General features: G+C 41.9%; 1 protein-coding gene across 1 annotated transcript in view; it reads right to left on the reverse strand.

The window, feature by feature from the left end:
- Nucleotides 478–19,236, reverse strand: part of TRAPPC11 (trafficking protein particle complex 11) — a 37,098-nt gene continuing 18,339 nt past the window's right edge. Inside the window, exons 16-30 of the mRNA XM_005698706.3 lie at nt 19,056–19,117; nt 18,828–18,960; nt 18,116–18,246; nt 16,733–16,888; nt 14,258–14,445; nt 14,005–14,153; nt 13,699–13,820; nt 12,281–12,400; nt 11,117–11,182; nt 10,852–11,008; nt 9,859–9,970; nt 6,828–6,919; nt 5,023–5,156; nt 3,379–3,546; nt 478–1,452 (exon numbers count right to left, since the gene is read on the reverse strand). Coding sequence (XP_005698763.2) covers nt 1,408–1,452; nt 3,379–3,546; nt 5,023–5,156; nt 6,828–6,919; nt 9,859–9,970; nt 10,852–11,008; nt 11,117–11,182; nt 12,281–12,400; nt 13,699–13,820; nt 14,005–14,153; nt 14,258–14,445; nt 16,733–16,888; nt 18,116–18,246; nt 18,828–18,960; nt 19,056–19,117 — 1,835 coding nt within the window. The 3' untranslated portion in view covers nt 478–1,407. The remainder of the gene's footprint in view (nt 1,453–3,378; nt 3,547–5,022; nt 5,157–6,827; nt 6,920–9,858; nt 9,971–10,851; nt 11,009–11,116; nt 11,183–12,280; nt 12,401–13,698; nt 13,821–14,004; nt 14,154–14,257; nt 14,446–16,732; nt 16,889–18,115; nt 18,247–18,827; nt 18,961–19,055; nt 19,118–19,236) is intronic.

Below are 19,236 nucleotides of genomic sequence, written 5' to 3' on the forward strand. Positions count from 1 at the left end.
GCAGGTTACATCCTGTTAGTGAGTCATGAAATCAATTCGTTACACCAGGAACATCTTTTAACAAAACAGAGTAGGATATAAAATAAAAGAGCATAGAGAAAACATTACTTCATGGCAGTTTCGTTTACAGGCCCTCTGGTGTTTTTAATTTTTATCATCCTCATAACATGCCTCTCAGGTGGTATTATCATCATATCATCCATGTCTTCCAGGTAAGAAGCTGAGACACACAAAGGGCAACATAAACAAAGTCACCAGAGCTGGGACTTGGCCCTGGAACAATCCGACAAGCTCCTGTGGTCTCCCCCTGAGCAGCGGGGACAACAGGGAACTCAGATTCCCCCAGCCCATCACAGCCCCTGGCTCCAGAACACACCCCCCACCACACACACTTCTGCAACGGTGTTTCCCAGCAAAAGCCGCTCCACAGAGCAGCTATCCAACAAGCTCAAAATAAATGAAAGATACGCACAAGCATGTGTGAAAGAGAAAGTTATTTATTTACACCATTCTTTTCCTTTTTACAACTCCTATACTTTTAAATAATAAAAATTTCTGAACAACGGGGGAGTTTTACATTAAGATATTTTAACAGAGGATTTTCACAATATGTTTATGTACATGAATTTTCAAGAGTTTTAAACAGTTCTTTTCAACCTGCACGACATAACTAAAAGCTCTAGAACTTTAGATTTAGACCTTGCATCTTTCTCTAAAACTTTCAGTTTAGGAGATTATGCTGAGTATCTTGCAGTTCAGATCCTGACAGGTGAGGATCTTGTTTACGAACCTGCTTCATAAACGAACCAAGCAAGCTGAACCTATCTGAAATGTTTTGGTGGTAAGCAAAGGTTGTTTTTTTTAGACATCTTAAACTGCTTTCATTAAAACTTTTTGGAAGCTGTCTCTGTCAGTCCCGTGACTGCTTTCTGGTTCCTCTGTATGGACTCTGAACAGACGTTAGATGCATGAGAACAGATTTATTCTATTCCATCTCTGGTTTAGCCAACTCTCAAAGGCACCCACGGGGATTCCAAGCTTTCCAGGGGAGACACTGGTGCTTGGCTCCCCTTGTCCAGGCGTATTTCAGAGACTTAACTTTCCTCGGCTACTGCACATATAAAACCCCCTTAACTGGGAAGACGCCCGTGTCCACAAAACAACTTTCAACAAAAACAAAGGGCTAACACCCTTTCACGTCACGCTGACAGATTTCAAATATTTATTAGTCAAACTAGAAGAGAGATTTTCCTAATATTTTAGGATGACTTCCTCTGAAGAGTTGGTGTAACATCCATTAAAAAATAGAGAAGATTAACCTGTACCATGATCAAGTACAGCTCACCAGGAAACAATCACACAGTTCTGTCCAGTTTCTCTGAGAACGGCTGAGGCCCGTCCTGAATCTCACGCGGCCGCGATGGAGGCGTCGTCCATGAGCCGGCCCTGTGGCTTCGGAGGGGAAAACAAGGAGGGTTTGCAAGGTAAGAATGACGACAGAAGCGCTGTTAACTGGAGAGGGTCTGCAAGTACTTGGAACTGTTTCACAGACAGAATAAACGTGTGCAAGTTTCCAAACAAGATTATGTTCATCTGTCTCCTTTCCCTACCTTTTCTCGCCACGTGAGCATAGGGACAGCGACCTCACAGCCTCCGTGTGGCCCGCTCCCTCTGTTCCTAGTGGCAAGCTTACCAGCACATCACATCCTCTGCCCGCGGAGTCCCCTCGCCCCCTAACCTGCAGCCACCACCCACCCATCAGTGTACCGTGGGCGACAGGGCGCCTGGCCACCACTCCCGCTCGAGTGGGAAAGCTTTACCCTCCCTCTCGTGCTCAGCCTGTGTCCCGAGCTTTAAGCAGGCCACAAACCTGAGCTGCCAGCAAGCTCCTTGGGACTCAAGGGCTCCCCTTCTCCTGTTTGGGAAAGAGTGATGTGTCATGAACTCTATGGTGCGTAACTACAAATACTGCGAGGACTGAAGCAGAGGATAAACATAGAATGCCCCTTTCTCGAAGTTCACTGACCGAAAAATTTTAAAACATGACATCGGAAGAGGAAAAGCTAACAGTCAATAGAAGATATCGTGACTACTTTTAGGTGTAAAATTTGACAAGTCAGAAAGTCTGACAACGCCCCAGAGAGTCATCAAGTAGTTAAAAGAATGAGATTCCTGCAAATGACCATATTATGCTGACGGACTTTAAAAGCAGACCTTTGTGGGGAGAGCAGGAGGGGCACCAGACCAGCGTGAGAACCACAGCACCACAGGCCGACGGCTGTGCGTTAAGCCTACGGTCCTGGGGGTTCCCTGAGGCAGGGAAGGGGTCCTCCTGCTCTGCTCTGTTGCAGGGAGGTTTCATACGTGTAGGTACACATACATGCATGTGTGAGTGAGGCAACTGAAGCTCAATGCAGGAAGGCTAGGTCAATAAAAGCACAGGAACCTGGAAATCATATCACTGTTTAAAAAAATCAAAACATTAAACCCGAGTATAGTTTCCGACCGGTGATCACTTTTAGAAAAGATCCAAATCCAGTAGCATTGCACAGTTATTAGAATCAGAAAAGTTCAGGGATTGTATTCAGAAAATTAATCCATTTTGATTAAAAATGAGTTACAAATTGACTACAATTTTAAAATATATTTCTAAAAAATAAATTATAAAGTAAAATAAAAAATTTTTTAAAGAAAAAAATAGAAATATATTTTACTAAGCCAAAGGAAACACATGTTTAAGGATGCCATCAAGATAAATCTTCATTTGCCCAAAGGAATAAAAACCTTTAAAATTAGATCTAAGAAAAAAATCTATAAAATAGAAAATAAAAAATTGATAAAATAGTAACTTTGTAAGAAACAAATAGCAATATTGCCAAATTTATGTAGTAACAGTCAAAATACTAACATTGCTAGTCTCAAAATACTATTTAGTGACGTTTATGTGAAAAAACTGTGGTGTTGGAGAAGATTCTTGAGAGTGTCTTGGACTGCAAGGAGATCAAACCAGTCCATCCTAAAGGAAATCAGTCCTGAATATTCATTGAAAGGACAGATGCTGAAGCTGAACTCCAATACTTTGGCCACCTGATGAGAAGAACTGACTTATCTGAAAAGACTCCGATGCTTGGAAAGATTGAAGGTGGGAGGAGAAGGGGACGACAGAGGATGAGATGGTTGGATGGCATCACTGACTCGATGGACATGAGTTTGGGCAAGCTCCAGGAGTTGGTGAAGGACGGGGAAGCCTGGCGTGCTGCAGTCCATGGGGTCGCAAAGAATTGGACACAACTGAACAACTGAACTGACTGACATGAAAAAACATCTACTTCCATTTGTTTCCAAGACAATAAAAAACAGAAAATGTCTAAGCCTCACCTTTACAAAAATACTAGTTGGTATGAAGCGCCTGAGCAGTTGATTTGTGAAGTTGGGAAACCTGAGCAAGTTGATGTTGAGAGACGGCAGCTGCTGGTACCCAGCCATCAGAGGGTAGAAGTTATATAACATCTCCTGTTCTGTGCCAGGGAGGATACGTAATCGAATCTAAATCACAAAGTGACAGAAAAAGATAAACACATCCATGTATCAGAAAAACTTCCAACAGCTACATGTTGTTATCTGTCGCATTCTGGCAAATGATCAGACACTTAAATCCTGAGAAATATTTGCACCCTCTCCTATTCCATCTTCTAGACAGACACCAAAATGTAGGGCTGAATTAATGAGGCCAGAACCACACAGGTAACAAGTGTAACACAAACATGTGCATGGTTTCTCAGTTTCCACCAACAGCAAAAGGCAACCTGTACTTGCTTAATAATGCAAACACCAGACAGCTCAGCATTTCCTGTGTTTCAGACCAGGCAGGCGTTACAGCCACAGTGCACTATGGGATAATCTATAGAAGAGCATCTCTGTAGACACTACGTTAACAGGAGAGGAGCTGGCTGTTTCCTGTGTTTTGTCTTAGGGATTTTACCTTTGTGGTAAGGCAAGTACCTTCAGGGCAAAAGGAAAGAGCACTACCTGGTAAGATTTTCAGTACTTTATCTAATTATTTTCAAGTCAATATGTGAAAGAGATCAGGACAATCAAGAAAAGCCTACTCATTTGCAAATGAATACATAAAGGTATTCATGTATCATGCATCAGAGATAATACATGTGTGTGTGAACCAACATATTCAGCTAACAGTATACTTTGAGTATATTAATATTATAAATTTATATCAGTGTACAGACTTATAGCACACTTCATGAGTAATTTTACTTTCATTTAACAGCAAACACAGCACTCAGGACATGCTAGCCAGATGGTTGACGCAGGGTGAATACTACTTGGCGTTATTACAAGTTTGTGCTCTAATTACACCCTTATTATTAACAATAAAAAGCATGTCCTGACCACTGAGTTGTGTCTCTGTTGCCATTCTGACAGAGGAGGACAGTATTCTTACTGAAAACATGGTTTTGCCTGAGAGCATGTTCCACCCCAAAATCTGATGAACTTTTCCACCTCTGATATGAAGACATGAAGAAAAACATCTGAATCATGTATTTCTCTATGTGGATACAAAATTGTGCCTACACGTAACACAGATAACTCTACGCAGGATCAAAATCTCTAAAAAATTATACTGATAGTTCAGAAGCAAATTAGGCTTTTAATCTGTGAAGTTATGCTTCAAAAGATCTCAAATTAAAAGATACACACACACAAACTCGTTAGCAATAAAAGGAATAGTTTAAAATTTTTAGGAATTCTATCAGTCCAGGGATTTGTGAACTCTTGTTTTATACGGAGAAAGAACCTCTATGTGTGATCTCAATATGGAAAGGGTGGCCCATTTAACCCACTTCTACAGCAAGTTGTAATTAAATCTTCAAAAGTACTTAAGATCCACCACTATCAAAACAAGAGGGACCACAATCAGCCTTATCAATTCATTTCTGACAGCTCTTCACTTTCTGGCCACACTCCTGTGTCTTCACAAGCAACCCCATGAGGTACAACCTGTACCTGTTTAAGTCCTGAGAACATGAAGGCATCACTGGGCTCCACGGAAATCTCCACGTCTTGAACTAAGTCAGTCTTATTCTGCAGGTGATACCTGACAGGTAGCGACTCTCTGACACGCCCGAATGATGGCAGATCTGCAGAGGTGACATTTCTCTTGGTTAAAAAAACACAACAAAGCTCACCATTCATGGGTTCCTTTCGCAAATAAAGTTCATTCCATAGACATGGAATTATTTAAATTAATGATAGCACTGCGTTGTTGTTAATGTATGGATGCCAGAGTTGGACTGTGAAGAAGGCTGAGCGCCGAAGAATTGATGCCTTTGAACTGTGGTGCTGGAGAAGACTCTTGAGAGTCCCTTGGACTGCAAGGAGATCCAACCAGTCCATTCTGAAGGAGATCAGCCCTGGGATTTCTTTGGAAGGAATGATGCTAAAGCTGAAGCTCCAGTACTTTGGCCACCTCATGCGAAGAGTTGACTCATTGGAAAAGACTCTGATGCTGGGAGGGACTGGGGGCAGGAGGAGAAGGGGACAACAGAGGATGAGATGGCTAGATGGTGTCACTGACTCGATGGACGTGAGTCTGAGTGAACTCCGGGAGTTGGTGATAAACAGGGAGGCCTGGCGTGATGCGATTCATGGGGTCGCAAAGAGTCGGACACGACTGAGCAACTGAACTGAACTGAACTGAAGAAAATTCTCTGATTGGAAAATAGCCACAGGGCTATGATAAAGTAGGCTAAGAAGAACCAAAGTCTCCTTCTACAACTGATTAGTCTCAGAAAGGGTCTTGGCTACCAAAAGCTGAATTACCTTTTAGAAATAATTTCTTAAACCCACAAAAATTTCCCTAAATATCAATAATGGCTTGAGATGGGATGACAGACCTTATGGGCTCCTTGGTGGAAATTATGATGTATTTTTGTCAAAACCTTTAACCTGAATTTGATCAAGACTATAGATCTAACTGGGCTTCCCAGGTGGCACAGTGGTAAGGAATCTGCCTGAAATGCAGGAGACACAGGGTTGGGAAGATCCCTGGGAGGAGGAATTGGCAACCTGCTCCAGTATTCTTGCCTGGGAAATGCCACGGACAGAGGAGCCTGGCAGGCCACAGTACACGGAGTCACAAAGACGTGACTGAACGACTGAACGCGCACACACGCACAGGTCTAACTACCAATTTACAGGGGCAGAGGAATACTTAAAAATGATGCAATGCAAGTCAGCAAATCCAGACTGCAGGCAGCTTTACAGGAGAAGGACAGTTTCTTCAACAAATGAACATCAAGGAAGCGAAGGGGGAGGTGAAGGGCGTAGAGGAGGTGACGGGGGGTAGAGGCAGCGCAGTGGGGGAGAGGCTGTCTGCCTGCCCAAGGCTTTTAAGAGTCTAGACACCAACGCCAATCAACAGCAATGCAGAGGCCTTAGAACAAACTATGAAGAACATTCAGAGTCAGCTAGGGAAATTTCAACACAGGAATTTGATCATATTGCAAAATTATTGCTAATTTTTAAAGTTAAAATAATGACTCTGTGATTATGTTTAGAAAAATAGCCAGTGATGTTAAAGCTGCATACTGAAATCTCTATAGATGAAATAACATTCTGGCATTTGCTTCAAAATGTTGAGGGCAGAAGGGTTTTGTAGAGGTATAGATAAAACAAGACTGGTCACAATCTACTTTTTGTAAATGGTGGGCATTTCTTGTAACAGGGAAAGTTAGAAAGAAAAATCTTAGAAGCTAAAATAAATATTCTTTCTGGATTCTGTAAATCAAATAAAATGTGAGTCGGGTCACCTGCGTTCACATGGAGAGGGATGTTTTCCACGATCACGTGGGGCAGGGTGATGACGGTGCTGATGACGGGGATGCTGTCCATTGCTGAAGTCCTATGGCAGAAGAGAGGCCCCTTAAATCCACGTTTCATGTGAGAAGTAAATACATCAAAACCAGGGAACATGGGTATTCACCAACTCACTACAAAGCAAATACAAATGACTCCTTTTCTAAAGGTTTAATGGAAGGAGTTTTGGGAAGTAGGAGCTTTTCCAATCCCATTTTTGAGAACTTCCAATGAAAGAGGGTTACAACTCAAGGCTGCTGTTTGGTCTCAGTGATGAAGTCAGGACTCGCATCAGAACCTAAGTCAACTGTACCAAAAAGCACATCATCTGACCCAGCGTTTTGGTAGCAAAATGTCCTCAATCGGTAGCAGAGTGGTGTAACATTACAACACGACGCCTCCTCCCACTGAGGACCGTCCCCAGAGGAGCCCAGGCCACCGGACACGCGCTGCTGTAACGGCCCTGTGGGTGTGCAGGAGAAACTGAAGACCTAAAAATATTTCACTATCAGCAGACACAGTGGCATTCCAGCATTACTGAGATAAAGTGAGTAACGTTATGAAATGGTCAGTACTTTCCCTGTAGGACAGTCAGGGTGGGAACCACAGGGGCGGCTGGCAACTATCTGACAACCCGTGGGAAGAGCCTGTATGCAGAGGCGGAACAGGTGACACCGTTTCAAAAGTGCAAAGCATTACTGAGCAAACGCCACGGGCAAAAACAGCCAACCCCTCCCTTTTAAGAAGTACCTGTCTTTACAGCATTACGGTAACACGACAGAGTAAAGTAAGCAGTGCCTTCAAAACACGGTTTTAACTCCTACAAATGTGAACTGAGCTAAACATAGACATGGCAAATTCAGCAGTGTGGGAAAAAAGACAAGTTATTTTTTTAAGAGAATTATTTTTTCTTTCTTACTTTTAATAATTAGTTTTAAGATTTATAAAATAAGCCGCACACAAAAAAATAGCACCTGCAATGCCATGTATCCCCCTCCTAGTCTAAGAGACCATAACAACAGAGCTGAAGCTTCTCGTGGATCCATTCCTGCCTGGAGCCCCCTACCCTCCGCTCCAAAAGCAACTACTGGCTTGAATTTGGCATCTATCATTCTGGTTTCTTTATGCTTTTCCAAATTATACATAAAGCCTAGGAAGCATGTTTTACATGTTTTCCAATTCTGCACAATTTGTTCATATCCTGAACATCTGCAGCTGCTTTGTTTCATTCAACATTAACAGGCTGTTAGCCATAGCTCTGGCTCCTTCATTCTCACTGATATATAATATTCCACTGCACAACCATGCCACAATTTATCTAATTTCCTGTTGGTGGACATCTAGGTTGCTTCTAATATTTTATTATAAACAGTGCTGCTATGAACACTCCCAATCATGTCCCCTTCCTGTATGTTTGAATCTTTTCTAGGACTGCATGGTATAGCCATCAGCTTACCAGGTATTGCCAAACAGATTTCCAGAGCAGCATTCCGATCATACTTCCCCTTGTGACAAACTCTACATTGTTAAACCTCTTTATTTTTTCCAAGTAGTGGGAGTACACAAATTTCAGATTACTTGTAAGGCTGACCTTCTTTCACCTGTGTTTACTGACCATTCAGCTTCTCCTGATCACTATGCCTACTCAAGTATTTTTCTCAACTTTCAGCTTAGAGGTTTCTTTTTAATGACCTGAAAAAGTTCTTGCTCTGAATTCGAATCCTCTGCTCATTTCAGATGTTGTTAAGTAGCTTTCCCCACTTTGTACTGTCTTTTCACATTCCTCATGGCATTTTCTAATGAACTGAAAAACTTAATTTTAAGAAATCAAATTCATCAATTTTAGAGGCTCATACTTCTAGGGTCTTATTTAAAGAAATTCTTCCCTACACCAAAGTCATAAAATGATTCTCTTATTTTTCTCCTAAAAGTAGTGAAGTTTTGCTTTTTTACAGTCAGAATTTTGATAAATCTGAAATTAATTTTCATATACAATGTACAACAGATATCCCATTTTCTCCCCAATTCAATACTCAGTTGTTACCACCAATTCTAAAACAGCTCATCCTTCCCCCAGTGGTAACAATGCTACCTCTATGGAACGTAATTTCCATCTGTGCATCTGTGGAATGATTTCTAGACTCGTTCTTCTGTTCCACTGGCTTATTTACTTTCCCCTGAGCCCACACCACAGTGAGGACCGTAGTAGATTTACAGCAAGTCTTAAGAGTCTGAATGTCTAGCTGTACCTCTTCTGAGAATTGTGACGATTGCTGACATTTGGCCTTTCTATACAAATTTTAGATCCAAGAGTGTCAAGTTCCACAGAAACAAAACAAGCGGCTGAGATCTTGAAGGAAGTTGCACTGAATCTACAGACAGTTTATAATAGTAAATCTTAGCCAAGTCCTATCAGAGACTACTTTGTACCTCTCCCATTTCTTTAGGTCTTCCTTTAATGTTTTAAATTTTTATAATTTTTTTCCATAAAGGCAGTATATATCTTCTACTAGATATGTTTCTCGTCATTTTGCTGTTACATAAATGATACCTGTTTTAAAAGTACTTTGCCTCGAGGTTTATTATTGATATGTGGAATCTGATTTTTGTATACTGATGCTATATCCACAGCAGTCTTGCTGAAACTCTTTATAATTCTAATAATGTATTGGCCCCCTGGGTTTTCTGTGCGAACAGTCCTACTGACTGCAAATGAGGCCAGTTTCTCCTAATGCTTTTACTGGTCCTGTCGTCAGAATTTGGCTAAAATCTCGTCAGTATATAGATCACAAGCTGTAACAAACATGAACAAAAGGTATCCTTTTCAACCTGTGTGTTTCTGACAAATGGTCAGTGGCAGCATGCAGCTTCTCGTCTATTCTACAGGCTGGCAGAAGCTCTCAACTATTAACTGACGGTGACGCACAATAAAGGTGTGAGAACGACACAGATAATGGAGAAAAGGCAGGGCGCACACGATCCTACCTCTTCCAGGAGATAATATAATGCCCGGTTGCTACTCCGCCTTCAACATTTCCAGCCGACGGGCATCGCAGGCAGAAGCACTCGCTGGCGCTCTCTCCAGTCTGCAAGACGACTGCAAGACAGAGACTTTATAGTCCTCCCATCATTCCATCTATAAACAGAGCGCTTTACATCCAAGTAATGTAACAAAGAAAGGACACATCAATTTTCTGTATGTTATCTATAGAGACTTGGAGATGTTAAATGACTTTTTCAAGGAAGACAGATAAACAGAGCAACTAAAATAACCTGCTTATATTTGGTCTTGGGCTTCCCTGGCGGTTCAGATGCTCAAGAATCTGCCTGAAAAGCAGGAGACCCAGGTTCTATCCCTGGGGCGGGAAGATCCCATGGAGAAGGGCATGGCTACCCACTCCAGTATTCTTGCCTGGAGAGTTCCATGGACAGAGGAGCCTGGTGGGCTACAGCCCATGGGGTCGTAAAGAGTCCGACACAACTGAGCAACCCACACACGTATTTGGTCTTAAGACTACATCATGATTTTTTTAAACCCTCACAATATTTGCCCTTATAATCCAGTTGACCACAATTCGGCTGGGCTAACATTCAAACTAGTTTTTATTCCTTTTAAGAAATACAAGAAAGCCCAAAGTACCCTGAACCAGAAAGGTATTATCTCCTCTATAAACTGTTTTACCTTTAATTGGATGATTTAGAAAACTTGTCTACTTTTCTGTTTTCCAAAGTTTCTTTGATAAACACCTTTTTCCATTTCAAATTATAAACAATAGTAAACATCAATTAAAAATTAATAGGAAAAAAAATCTATTAAAAATCCAAATAGGAAAAAATACTGTATTTTCAAGTATATTTCTTAGTCACTTTCTTAATGTATCAAGAACCTGATCCTTTAAAACAAGGTCAACTGTAAGCGATGCTAATCGTCCCCCCCACTGCCTTCTGCTAGTGAAGGGGAATGAGCCACATTCTCACCTCTGTCCACCTGGGACTCCAGCTGGTCCATGGGGGTCATGGAGGGAGCTAGCTGCAGCTCACTGGAGACGATGGTGAGGGCCCAGGGGGAGGCGCTCAACAGGTCCGTCATGAGCAGGAAGGGGATGTCCGCATAAACCCTTTCCAAGTGCTCGAACTGTCGCAGATGGAGGCAAAGGTCTGTCAGGAAGTACACTAACCCATTTCCTTTTCTCTGTTAATTTCTATCAGCTAAGTGATTTCCAACATGCTTCCCAGGACATACCTTTGTAGAAACAAATTTAACTGCAACGTCAAATGGAAAGACCGTTTCTATTGTTACAGTTTCATCCTGCAAGGAAACGGAAAGGGTACATCAGTGGCTTTTCTCAGTCTTAACAAAAGAAGATTAGAAAACACAGATCAATTACTGATCAAATAATCCCAACTTAAATATTACGAAACTAGGACCTTTCCCTTAGACAATATTTGTAAAAACCTATGTTGAGAGTCCAGGTTAGCAATGCTAACAAGGCACCTATGGTTGTGTAACGGCTCACCCTGCAGAGCGCTTTCTCATACATTATTTATGGCAGGATCCAGCAACAGCGGGCAGGGCAGGCGCCATCACCATTCCACAGAAGAGGAACCAAAAGTTAAAGACTTAGCAACTGGCCTTAAACCATGACGCCAGTGGTATGAAGCCTAGAATCTGGGTCTTCTTCCTAAGTCCCTTCCTTCGCCTTGGCTCCAGGCGACTAGAATCAGGATGATGATAACAGCAATAAGGTAATATGACAGAGCATCACTGTGTGTGGCCAGTCCTGCCTCTCTGCAACCCTGTGGACTGTAGCCCAGCAGGCTTCTCTGTCCAGGAGACTTTCCAGGCAAGAATACTGCAGTGGGTTGCCATTTCTTCCTCCAGGGGATCTTCCCGACCCAGGGATCTAATCTGTGTCTCCTGCATTGGCAGGCGGATTCTTTACCACTGAGCCACCTGGGAAGCCCCTTATAATCGCTGTACACGTACTGTAATGCTCGCAGTAACTCAAGAAACAGATGTCAGTACTACTGTTGCTTTAAGATGGGCGGGCGCGGGGGTTGGGGGGGAGTCACAAAGCTAGTAGGTGACAAAGGCAGCAGCTGAACGGAATCTGACCCTGGAGTCTGGACTCCTAACCCACGTTCCATCTCCTCTGCCAGGGTCTATTCACAAAACAATGGGCTTTTATTTATCTTTGCTTCCCAGTGACTTTTAAAAGAGCCCGCAGCCCAGACTCTCTGCAGTGACCAAACTACAAACCCCCAGATCTCTGGGTCTCCTCCTCTGTTGGGCTGGGAGGACACTATAATCACCTAAGCTGCTTATTTCACAGGTTAACTAAAATTAACACGAAATAGGAAAACACTCCACATATGATATTTCCCAAAGTCGCCATGAAAAAAGTACCTTGTGGCATTTGCAAACAATTTCTTTTCCTTCGATCGTTGTATTGATCAGGTAAGAAACATACACAAGAAACATTCTCGAGCCCACTGTTCCACAGCGAACATATAACGTTTTTTCCAGCTGCAACAACATAGAAGTATTTTAATTAATATTATAGAGACTGCCTCCTGATACATATTCTAGGATAATGCTCCCACCTTCCAGAGTTTACTGGACTAACTGGGTAAACACCTGAACACTTTTTTACAGCTGTTCCTGCCACAGCCTAAGAGTGGGGTCATTATCACACCATCTTTTTTTTCTATTATCATTCTCAACTTCTCATGAACTCTGTGTTTGCTTTGGAAATAAAAATTGACTGAAAGGTTCTTTTACGAAGTTGTAAAGTTTATGTTATTTAGTTATTTTATCAGGCAATGGATTTCCTATATTAGGATCATTTGTTATAAAATCCCTTGTATAAAAACTGCTGAAGATATTTTATACATTTAAATATGTGACACCACCCTATGGCAGAAAGCAAAGAGGAACTAAGAGCCTCTTGATGAAAGTGAAAGAGGAGAATGAAAAAGCTGGCTTAAAACTCAACATCCAGAAAACTAAGATCATGGCATCCGGTCCCACCACTTCATGGCAAAAAGATGGGGAAACAGTGGAAACAGTGACAGATTTCATTTTGGGGGGCTCCAAAATCACTGCAGATGGTGACTGCAGCCATGAAATTAAGATACTTGCTCCTTGGAAGAAAAGCTATCAGCAACCTAGACAGCATATTAAAAAGCAGAGACATTACTTTGTCAACAAAGGTCCATCTAGTCAAAGCTATGACTTTTCCAGTAGTCATGCACAGATGTGAGAGTTGGACTATAAAGAAAGTTGGGTGCTGAAGAACTGATGCTTTTTAACTATGGTGTTGGAGAAGACCCTTGAGAGTCTGTTGGACTGCATGGAGATCAAACCAGTCAATTCTAAAGGAATTCAGTCCCAAATATTCATTGGAAGGACTGATGCTGAAGCCGAAACTCCAGTCCTTTGGCCACCTGATGCGAAGAACTGACTCATTTGAAAAGACCCTGATGCTGGGAAAGATTGAAGGCAAGAGGAAAAGGGGACGACAGAGGATGAGAGTAGATGGCATCACTAACTCAACAGACATGAGTTTGAGTAAGCTCCAGGAGTTGGTGATGGACAGAGAGGCCTGGCGTGCTGCACACAGTCCACGGGGTTGCAAAGAGTCAGTCACGACTGAGCGACTGAACTGAACTATGTGAAATATGTGTATAAAATGTGCATTAGTTAAATGACTTGTTTAGTCTCCGGATGTGCTGTTAAAATGCGCTAAAGCTGTCTAAAACCCACTCCATATTTAACACTACAACCTGACCCATTTCCTCTGAGTCCTGGATGGACGAATTCACCTGTTCCCCGGGCTGTAAGTCCCCGACAGGAATGTCAGTGAGCAGAGCCGGGTAGGACTCGTCACACAGTTCTGTCCCATGAAGAGTCACATGCGTTTTCTGAGTTAAATTGGCATCCTGTCCTGAAAGTACAAATGTTGACATTTTAAAAATACAGAAGATTCCAATGTTGTCCTGAGAATCAACACTACTGCAGAGAGAGCACTCGATCATAACCATTTTCAAAACAGGTTTCCTGAGGTTAACACCGTGATGTTCATTTCATGTTGGATCAACACAGATGAAATTTTGAAAAGAAAAGTTTACCAGGTTTTAAACCAGCAGTGAGCTTCACATCTCTGATCGGGGTCTTCTCGTGGGACTGAACGGTCACAACCAAACAGTACATTTCGTTAGTCAGGGCCGGGGGGTCATGTCGCAGATGGACCGAAACGTTGGGAACTCTGGATATGATCCTTTGGTGGAAAAAAATGGTAGCTAAGTAACTGATCTAAAAACAACAACAAAGGATTCAAAGAAGTGAGACGACCTTCCACGACCGGCCCGCAGCCCAACTCACATGGTGCTCGCCTGGATCACGATGCCGTCCCAGTGGACCTCGCTGTCGGGGAGCCTGGGTCTTCGTTTGAAAGAGCGCGAGGCCTGCAGGGCCTCCTGGGCGGACGCAGCGTCCCCGCCTCCTCCCTGCCAGTTCAGGACCACACACCTGCCCGCCTCGCTGCCCAGAACCAGATCCACGGACGTAATCTACGAGGAGGAGGTCTGTCAGAGATGCCAGCTCGCACAGTTTGTCACCATCCCCTCCCAGGAAGTCTCGGGGTGGGCTGCTGGGCTGTGGCGTTCCTGGGACCTGCGACGTGACACACAGGTCGAAACACCCATTCGGAGAGCCCGGTCTTGGGCTCCCGCTGGCTGGGACACTGGCTAGTAACCCTGCACCAGGTTTCAACCTCTTCACCTTCACATGAGGACAATAACCCGACTCTCCAGCGGACATGGGCCATGCGGCAGTTACCTCAGCACCTGGGGTGGTGCCCGAGGGAGCAGACACGCAAGCAGTGGCTGCTGAGCGAAATTAACCAATGTTCTGGTAACCACTCACCTCCTCTGAACCTAACTCCTAGCTCCACACGGACTTTTCCTGATGACATCAACAGCACAAGCAAGGAAATTTTTTGCTAACTGAATAAATGTCCTTTCCACTAAATCTATTTGCAAATATATTTAATAGCATTATTAATTTTGACTTGCATCTCATAGGCTTCCTTGGGGTATCTTGCAAAAAGTTTTTTTAAAAACTTTACCTTAGTTTCTCATGAAAAATTAAAACATGACATTAGGGGTTTAGTCAAAATCATGAAGAATTTTTTTAAATGAACAAGCAAAAATTCTGGATACTGGTTTACAGATTATATAATAAACAGATTCACAAAAATCGTTATGGGAATACCAGGGGTGCAGTCTTACGCTTCTGTTTGAGAAATGGTCCCAAGTTCAGATTAGATTACCTGTCCCATTCCAGCCATGGGAAAGCAACATTTCCTGAGAGGCTTACCCCGCCCTAGTCTCTCTTCCAGGAAATTTACACTAACTGATTTAATCCTCAAGAAACACTAAGAGGTAGGTAACATTATTATGCCCACTTTACAGATGAATAAACTGTGATAAAAGCAGTCAAGTAACTGCCCAGGGCCACAAGCAGGTAAGCTGGAGAGCTGGAACTGAAACCCGTGGAGTTTGGCTCCAAAGTTTATGCTCAATAAAAATGAGTTTCATCTTATATTCCTGAAAGACATTTTAATTATCTACATTAAACGAACCCTTTAAAGTACTTATCTTTTTAAAAAGACGCAATCAGCAATGTTTAAACATCACAATGATATCACACCTGAGCGTGAATTATGTCAGATTTTACAAAATATAATTGCTACATTCCAGAATGCTGTGCTCAGTCACTCAGTATCTGACTCTTTATGACCCCATGGGCTGTAGCCTGCGCCAGACTCGTCTGTCCGTGGAATTTCCCAGGCAAGAACACTGGGGTGGGCTGCCATTTCCTCCTCCAGGGGATCTTCCAGACCGAAGGATCAAACCCAGGTCTCCTACATCTCCTGTGTTGGCAGGTGGGCGCTTCACCTCTGTGCCACCTGGAAGCCCACATTACAGAAAACATATACACACACATATACAGGACATATATAGTTTAAAATTCCTCATGTGATTATACAGGCATTAAAAATAGGGTTGGTCTCATGTGGTAACAGGAAGTGATGTCTAACACAACACTATCTAGCAATTACTCTTTCGAAGAAAAGTTAGGACCAACCTAAAGAGCATATTGAAAGGCAGAGACATTACTTTGCCGACTAAGGTCCATCTAGTCAAGGCTATGGCTTTTCCTGTGGTCATGTATGGATGTGAGAGTTGGACTGTGAAGAAGGCTGAGCGCCGAAGAATTGATGCTTTTGAACTGTGGTGTTGGAGAAGACTCGTGAGAGTCCCTTGGACTGCAAGGAGATCCAACCAGTCCATTCTGAAGGAGATCAGCCCTGGGATTTCTTTGGAAGGAATGATGCTAAAGCTGAAACTCCAGTACTTTGGCCACCTCATGCGAACAGTTGACTCACTGGAAAAGACTCTGAGGCTGGGAGGGATTGAGGGCAGGAGGAGAAGGGGACGACTGAGGATGAGATGGCTGGATGGCATCACCGACTTGATGGACGTGAGTCTGAGTGAACTCTGGGAGTTGGTGATGGGGCAGGGAAGCCTGGTGTGCTGCGATTCATGGGGTCGCAAAGAGTCGGACACGACTGAGCGACTGAACTGACTGACTGACTGAATATTATGTATAATATATCCTCACTGACAGGAAACCTATCAAAAAACCGTAATGAATGATTTCCCTTGGTAAGTCCAAATGGAAGATTTCCATTTTTAACTTAATAAACTTAAGTATTATGGAAATTCTTTCTGATGCATACTCATTATTACTTGTATCATTTAAAATATTTTTTAAACACATTTTATAACTAACCTCAATTTTCTTTCCTACATCTTCAGTTTTTGCAACAAATTTAAATAAAAACTTCCTTGTTTTACCAGGAACTAAACACATCTTGCCTTGAGTCAAATTTTCTAAAACGTCACTTGCTTTGGATGCTTCTTCGATTACACAGAACTGGTTGTATTCCTGAAAAAGACAAGAGTGAGGGTCATGGTTTATGTTTCTTAAAACATACATTTCATGCTCTTGCTTTAAGATTCTCCAATTAATCAGGAGGAATTCTTGGGTAATGGTTTGTAGTTGAATAAAACATACTAATCCTCAAGTGACCCAGGCTTGCTGCTGCCCTTGCTCTCAAAACGCTTCTATTTTAATGGGGTTGACATACACTAAACTTTCTCAGGTTCACCAAGATGCTAAGAATATTGAAATTCAAAAATGCTTGCTGGTTAACAGCACAACATACTTTCTGGGTCACCAGAAAATTAGAAGTGGGCTTATAACTGAAACAGAATATAATCAAGCACTTGCCTACATCATACTACAAATATGTTCAAATGTGAGAAATATACTGTCCCAATTCTGTAGAAAAAAGTTGCTTATTTATGGGCGCCATACGGTGTTTGAACTATTTGAGAAGTTAACTGTGATGCCCTCAAAGGAAGAAAACTGGAAGAGCGCACGTTTACACATTTACTTTATATCCATCTATTCCACTTTCATTTCTTTAAAATCAAAAAGATAACAGTTTTATGTTGTTAAGTCGCTTCAGTCGTGTCCGACTCTATGCAACCCCATAGACAGCAGCCCACCAGGCTCCCCCGTCCCTGGGATTCTCCAGGCAAGAACACTGCAGTGGGCTGCCATTTCCTTCAATGCATGAAAGTGAAAAGTGAAAGGGAAGTCGCTCAGTCGTGTCCGACTCTTAGCGACCCCATGGACTGCAGCCCAGCAGGCTCCTCCATCCATGGGGTTTGCCAAGCAGGAGTACTGGAGTGGGGTGCCATTGCCTTCTCCAAACAGTTTTATAATGAAAACCTAATACTAATGTGAGAATAAAACAAATGCTTTTGAAAATCTAATCACACTCATTCTAAATATATCTTATTTGAAATTTAAGTTACATATTACAAAACTTGTCTCTATGTATAGACAAAGTTCATAGGTTTCCTAAGCAAGAAGTGAAAACAAAAATTAGAATAGGAAAACTGTAAAACTTGCATTGTGGACACAGAAGCTGAAAATTACAAATACATTTATTTTTAGATAGACTGTATCATACACCTATTAGCGAGAAATCTACGAAGACCTAAAATTCACTGTTTATTTTACTTCATTTAATGCAAGTTATGATACAACACATACATGGTTAAAAAAAAAAAAAACCACACACACATTAAAAGATACCATTACCTGATTATTAAAGCTGATACAGAGCTTAGAAAACCGAATGGGATGTGGACAATCAGCCTTCAGATAAACATCAAACTGCACAGGAACATCGACATGAAAACTTGGAGCATGGAACTTGGCTTTGCATTGCACTAGAAACAAAACAAAAGGGGCCAATTCAGACACCACCAGACGTGCTAGCCCCACGCACGTTATTCTCCAACCTACATCTGCTCTTCAGAAAGGAAACATCTCTACTGATTATTCTAACTGACTTCTGAACTTGAAGCATTTCAACAGACAGAAATGCAGTTCACTCTTTAAAAAAAAATTTAAATCAACTCTACCTCCAAAACCCTTTTAATTTTAAAAGCATGCTTGCTCCTGAAATATAACTGACATATGATTTTAAAGAAAAAAGAACCATTCTGTTATTTTTAGCTTATTTCAAAATACCTGCCTAGATAGGAAAGCATAAACCTTTTAAATAACTGTTTTTTCAAATAACATCTGAACTAAAAATGAACACAGCAGGAAATTTTAAGATCTAAACTAAGTATTTAAAATTCTGACCATCTTTGTATGTCAATGGGGGAAGTAAAAAAAAAAAATTAGTTTATCTACAAAATGACTGTATTTGGAAAATTCTTTGACTTGTATTATTCTGCATCTATTTATTTCTTAGAAAATGGACAATTTCTCTAAGATAATACTATAGATGCTGGTTACCCACCAAATGGCACAAAGTCTTGTACGCCTATTGTGAAAACATTGCTGCCAGCCAGAGAGATTCGGTCTGCCCACAGCTTCTGAGCAGTTTTCACAGCTAAGATATCACAGTCAGGTTCAGGATCAGGACTTTCATTCTGCACCAACATGGAGTTAAACGTTTGTTCAGCTAGTTGTAAAAAAAAAACACATATCCAGATACAGATTTTATATATAAAGAGTTCCAACCTACCATTAAAACATTTATGAGGTTTTTTTCTATCCGAGATTTCTGGTCATCTTTCAGCGTTGAAGCTAATAGGAAGGAAGAAGCAAAAAATCAGAACTACAAGACAGGCAAGTAAGCCCATGACCCCGTACAGGTATTAGTGGGGTAAGCCCCAAGTAAGCCCAATACTACCCCCCCTACAGGT

The sequence above is a fragment of the Capra hircus genome, chromosome 27, assembly GCF_001704415.2.
Source record: "Capra hircus breed San Clemente chromosome 27, ASM170441v1, whole genome shotgun sequence".
NCBI classification, from domain to species: domain Eukaryota; kingdom Metazoa; phylum Chordata; class Mammalia; order Artiodactyla; family Bovidae; genus Capra; species Capra hircus.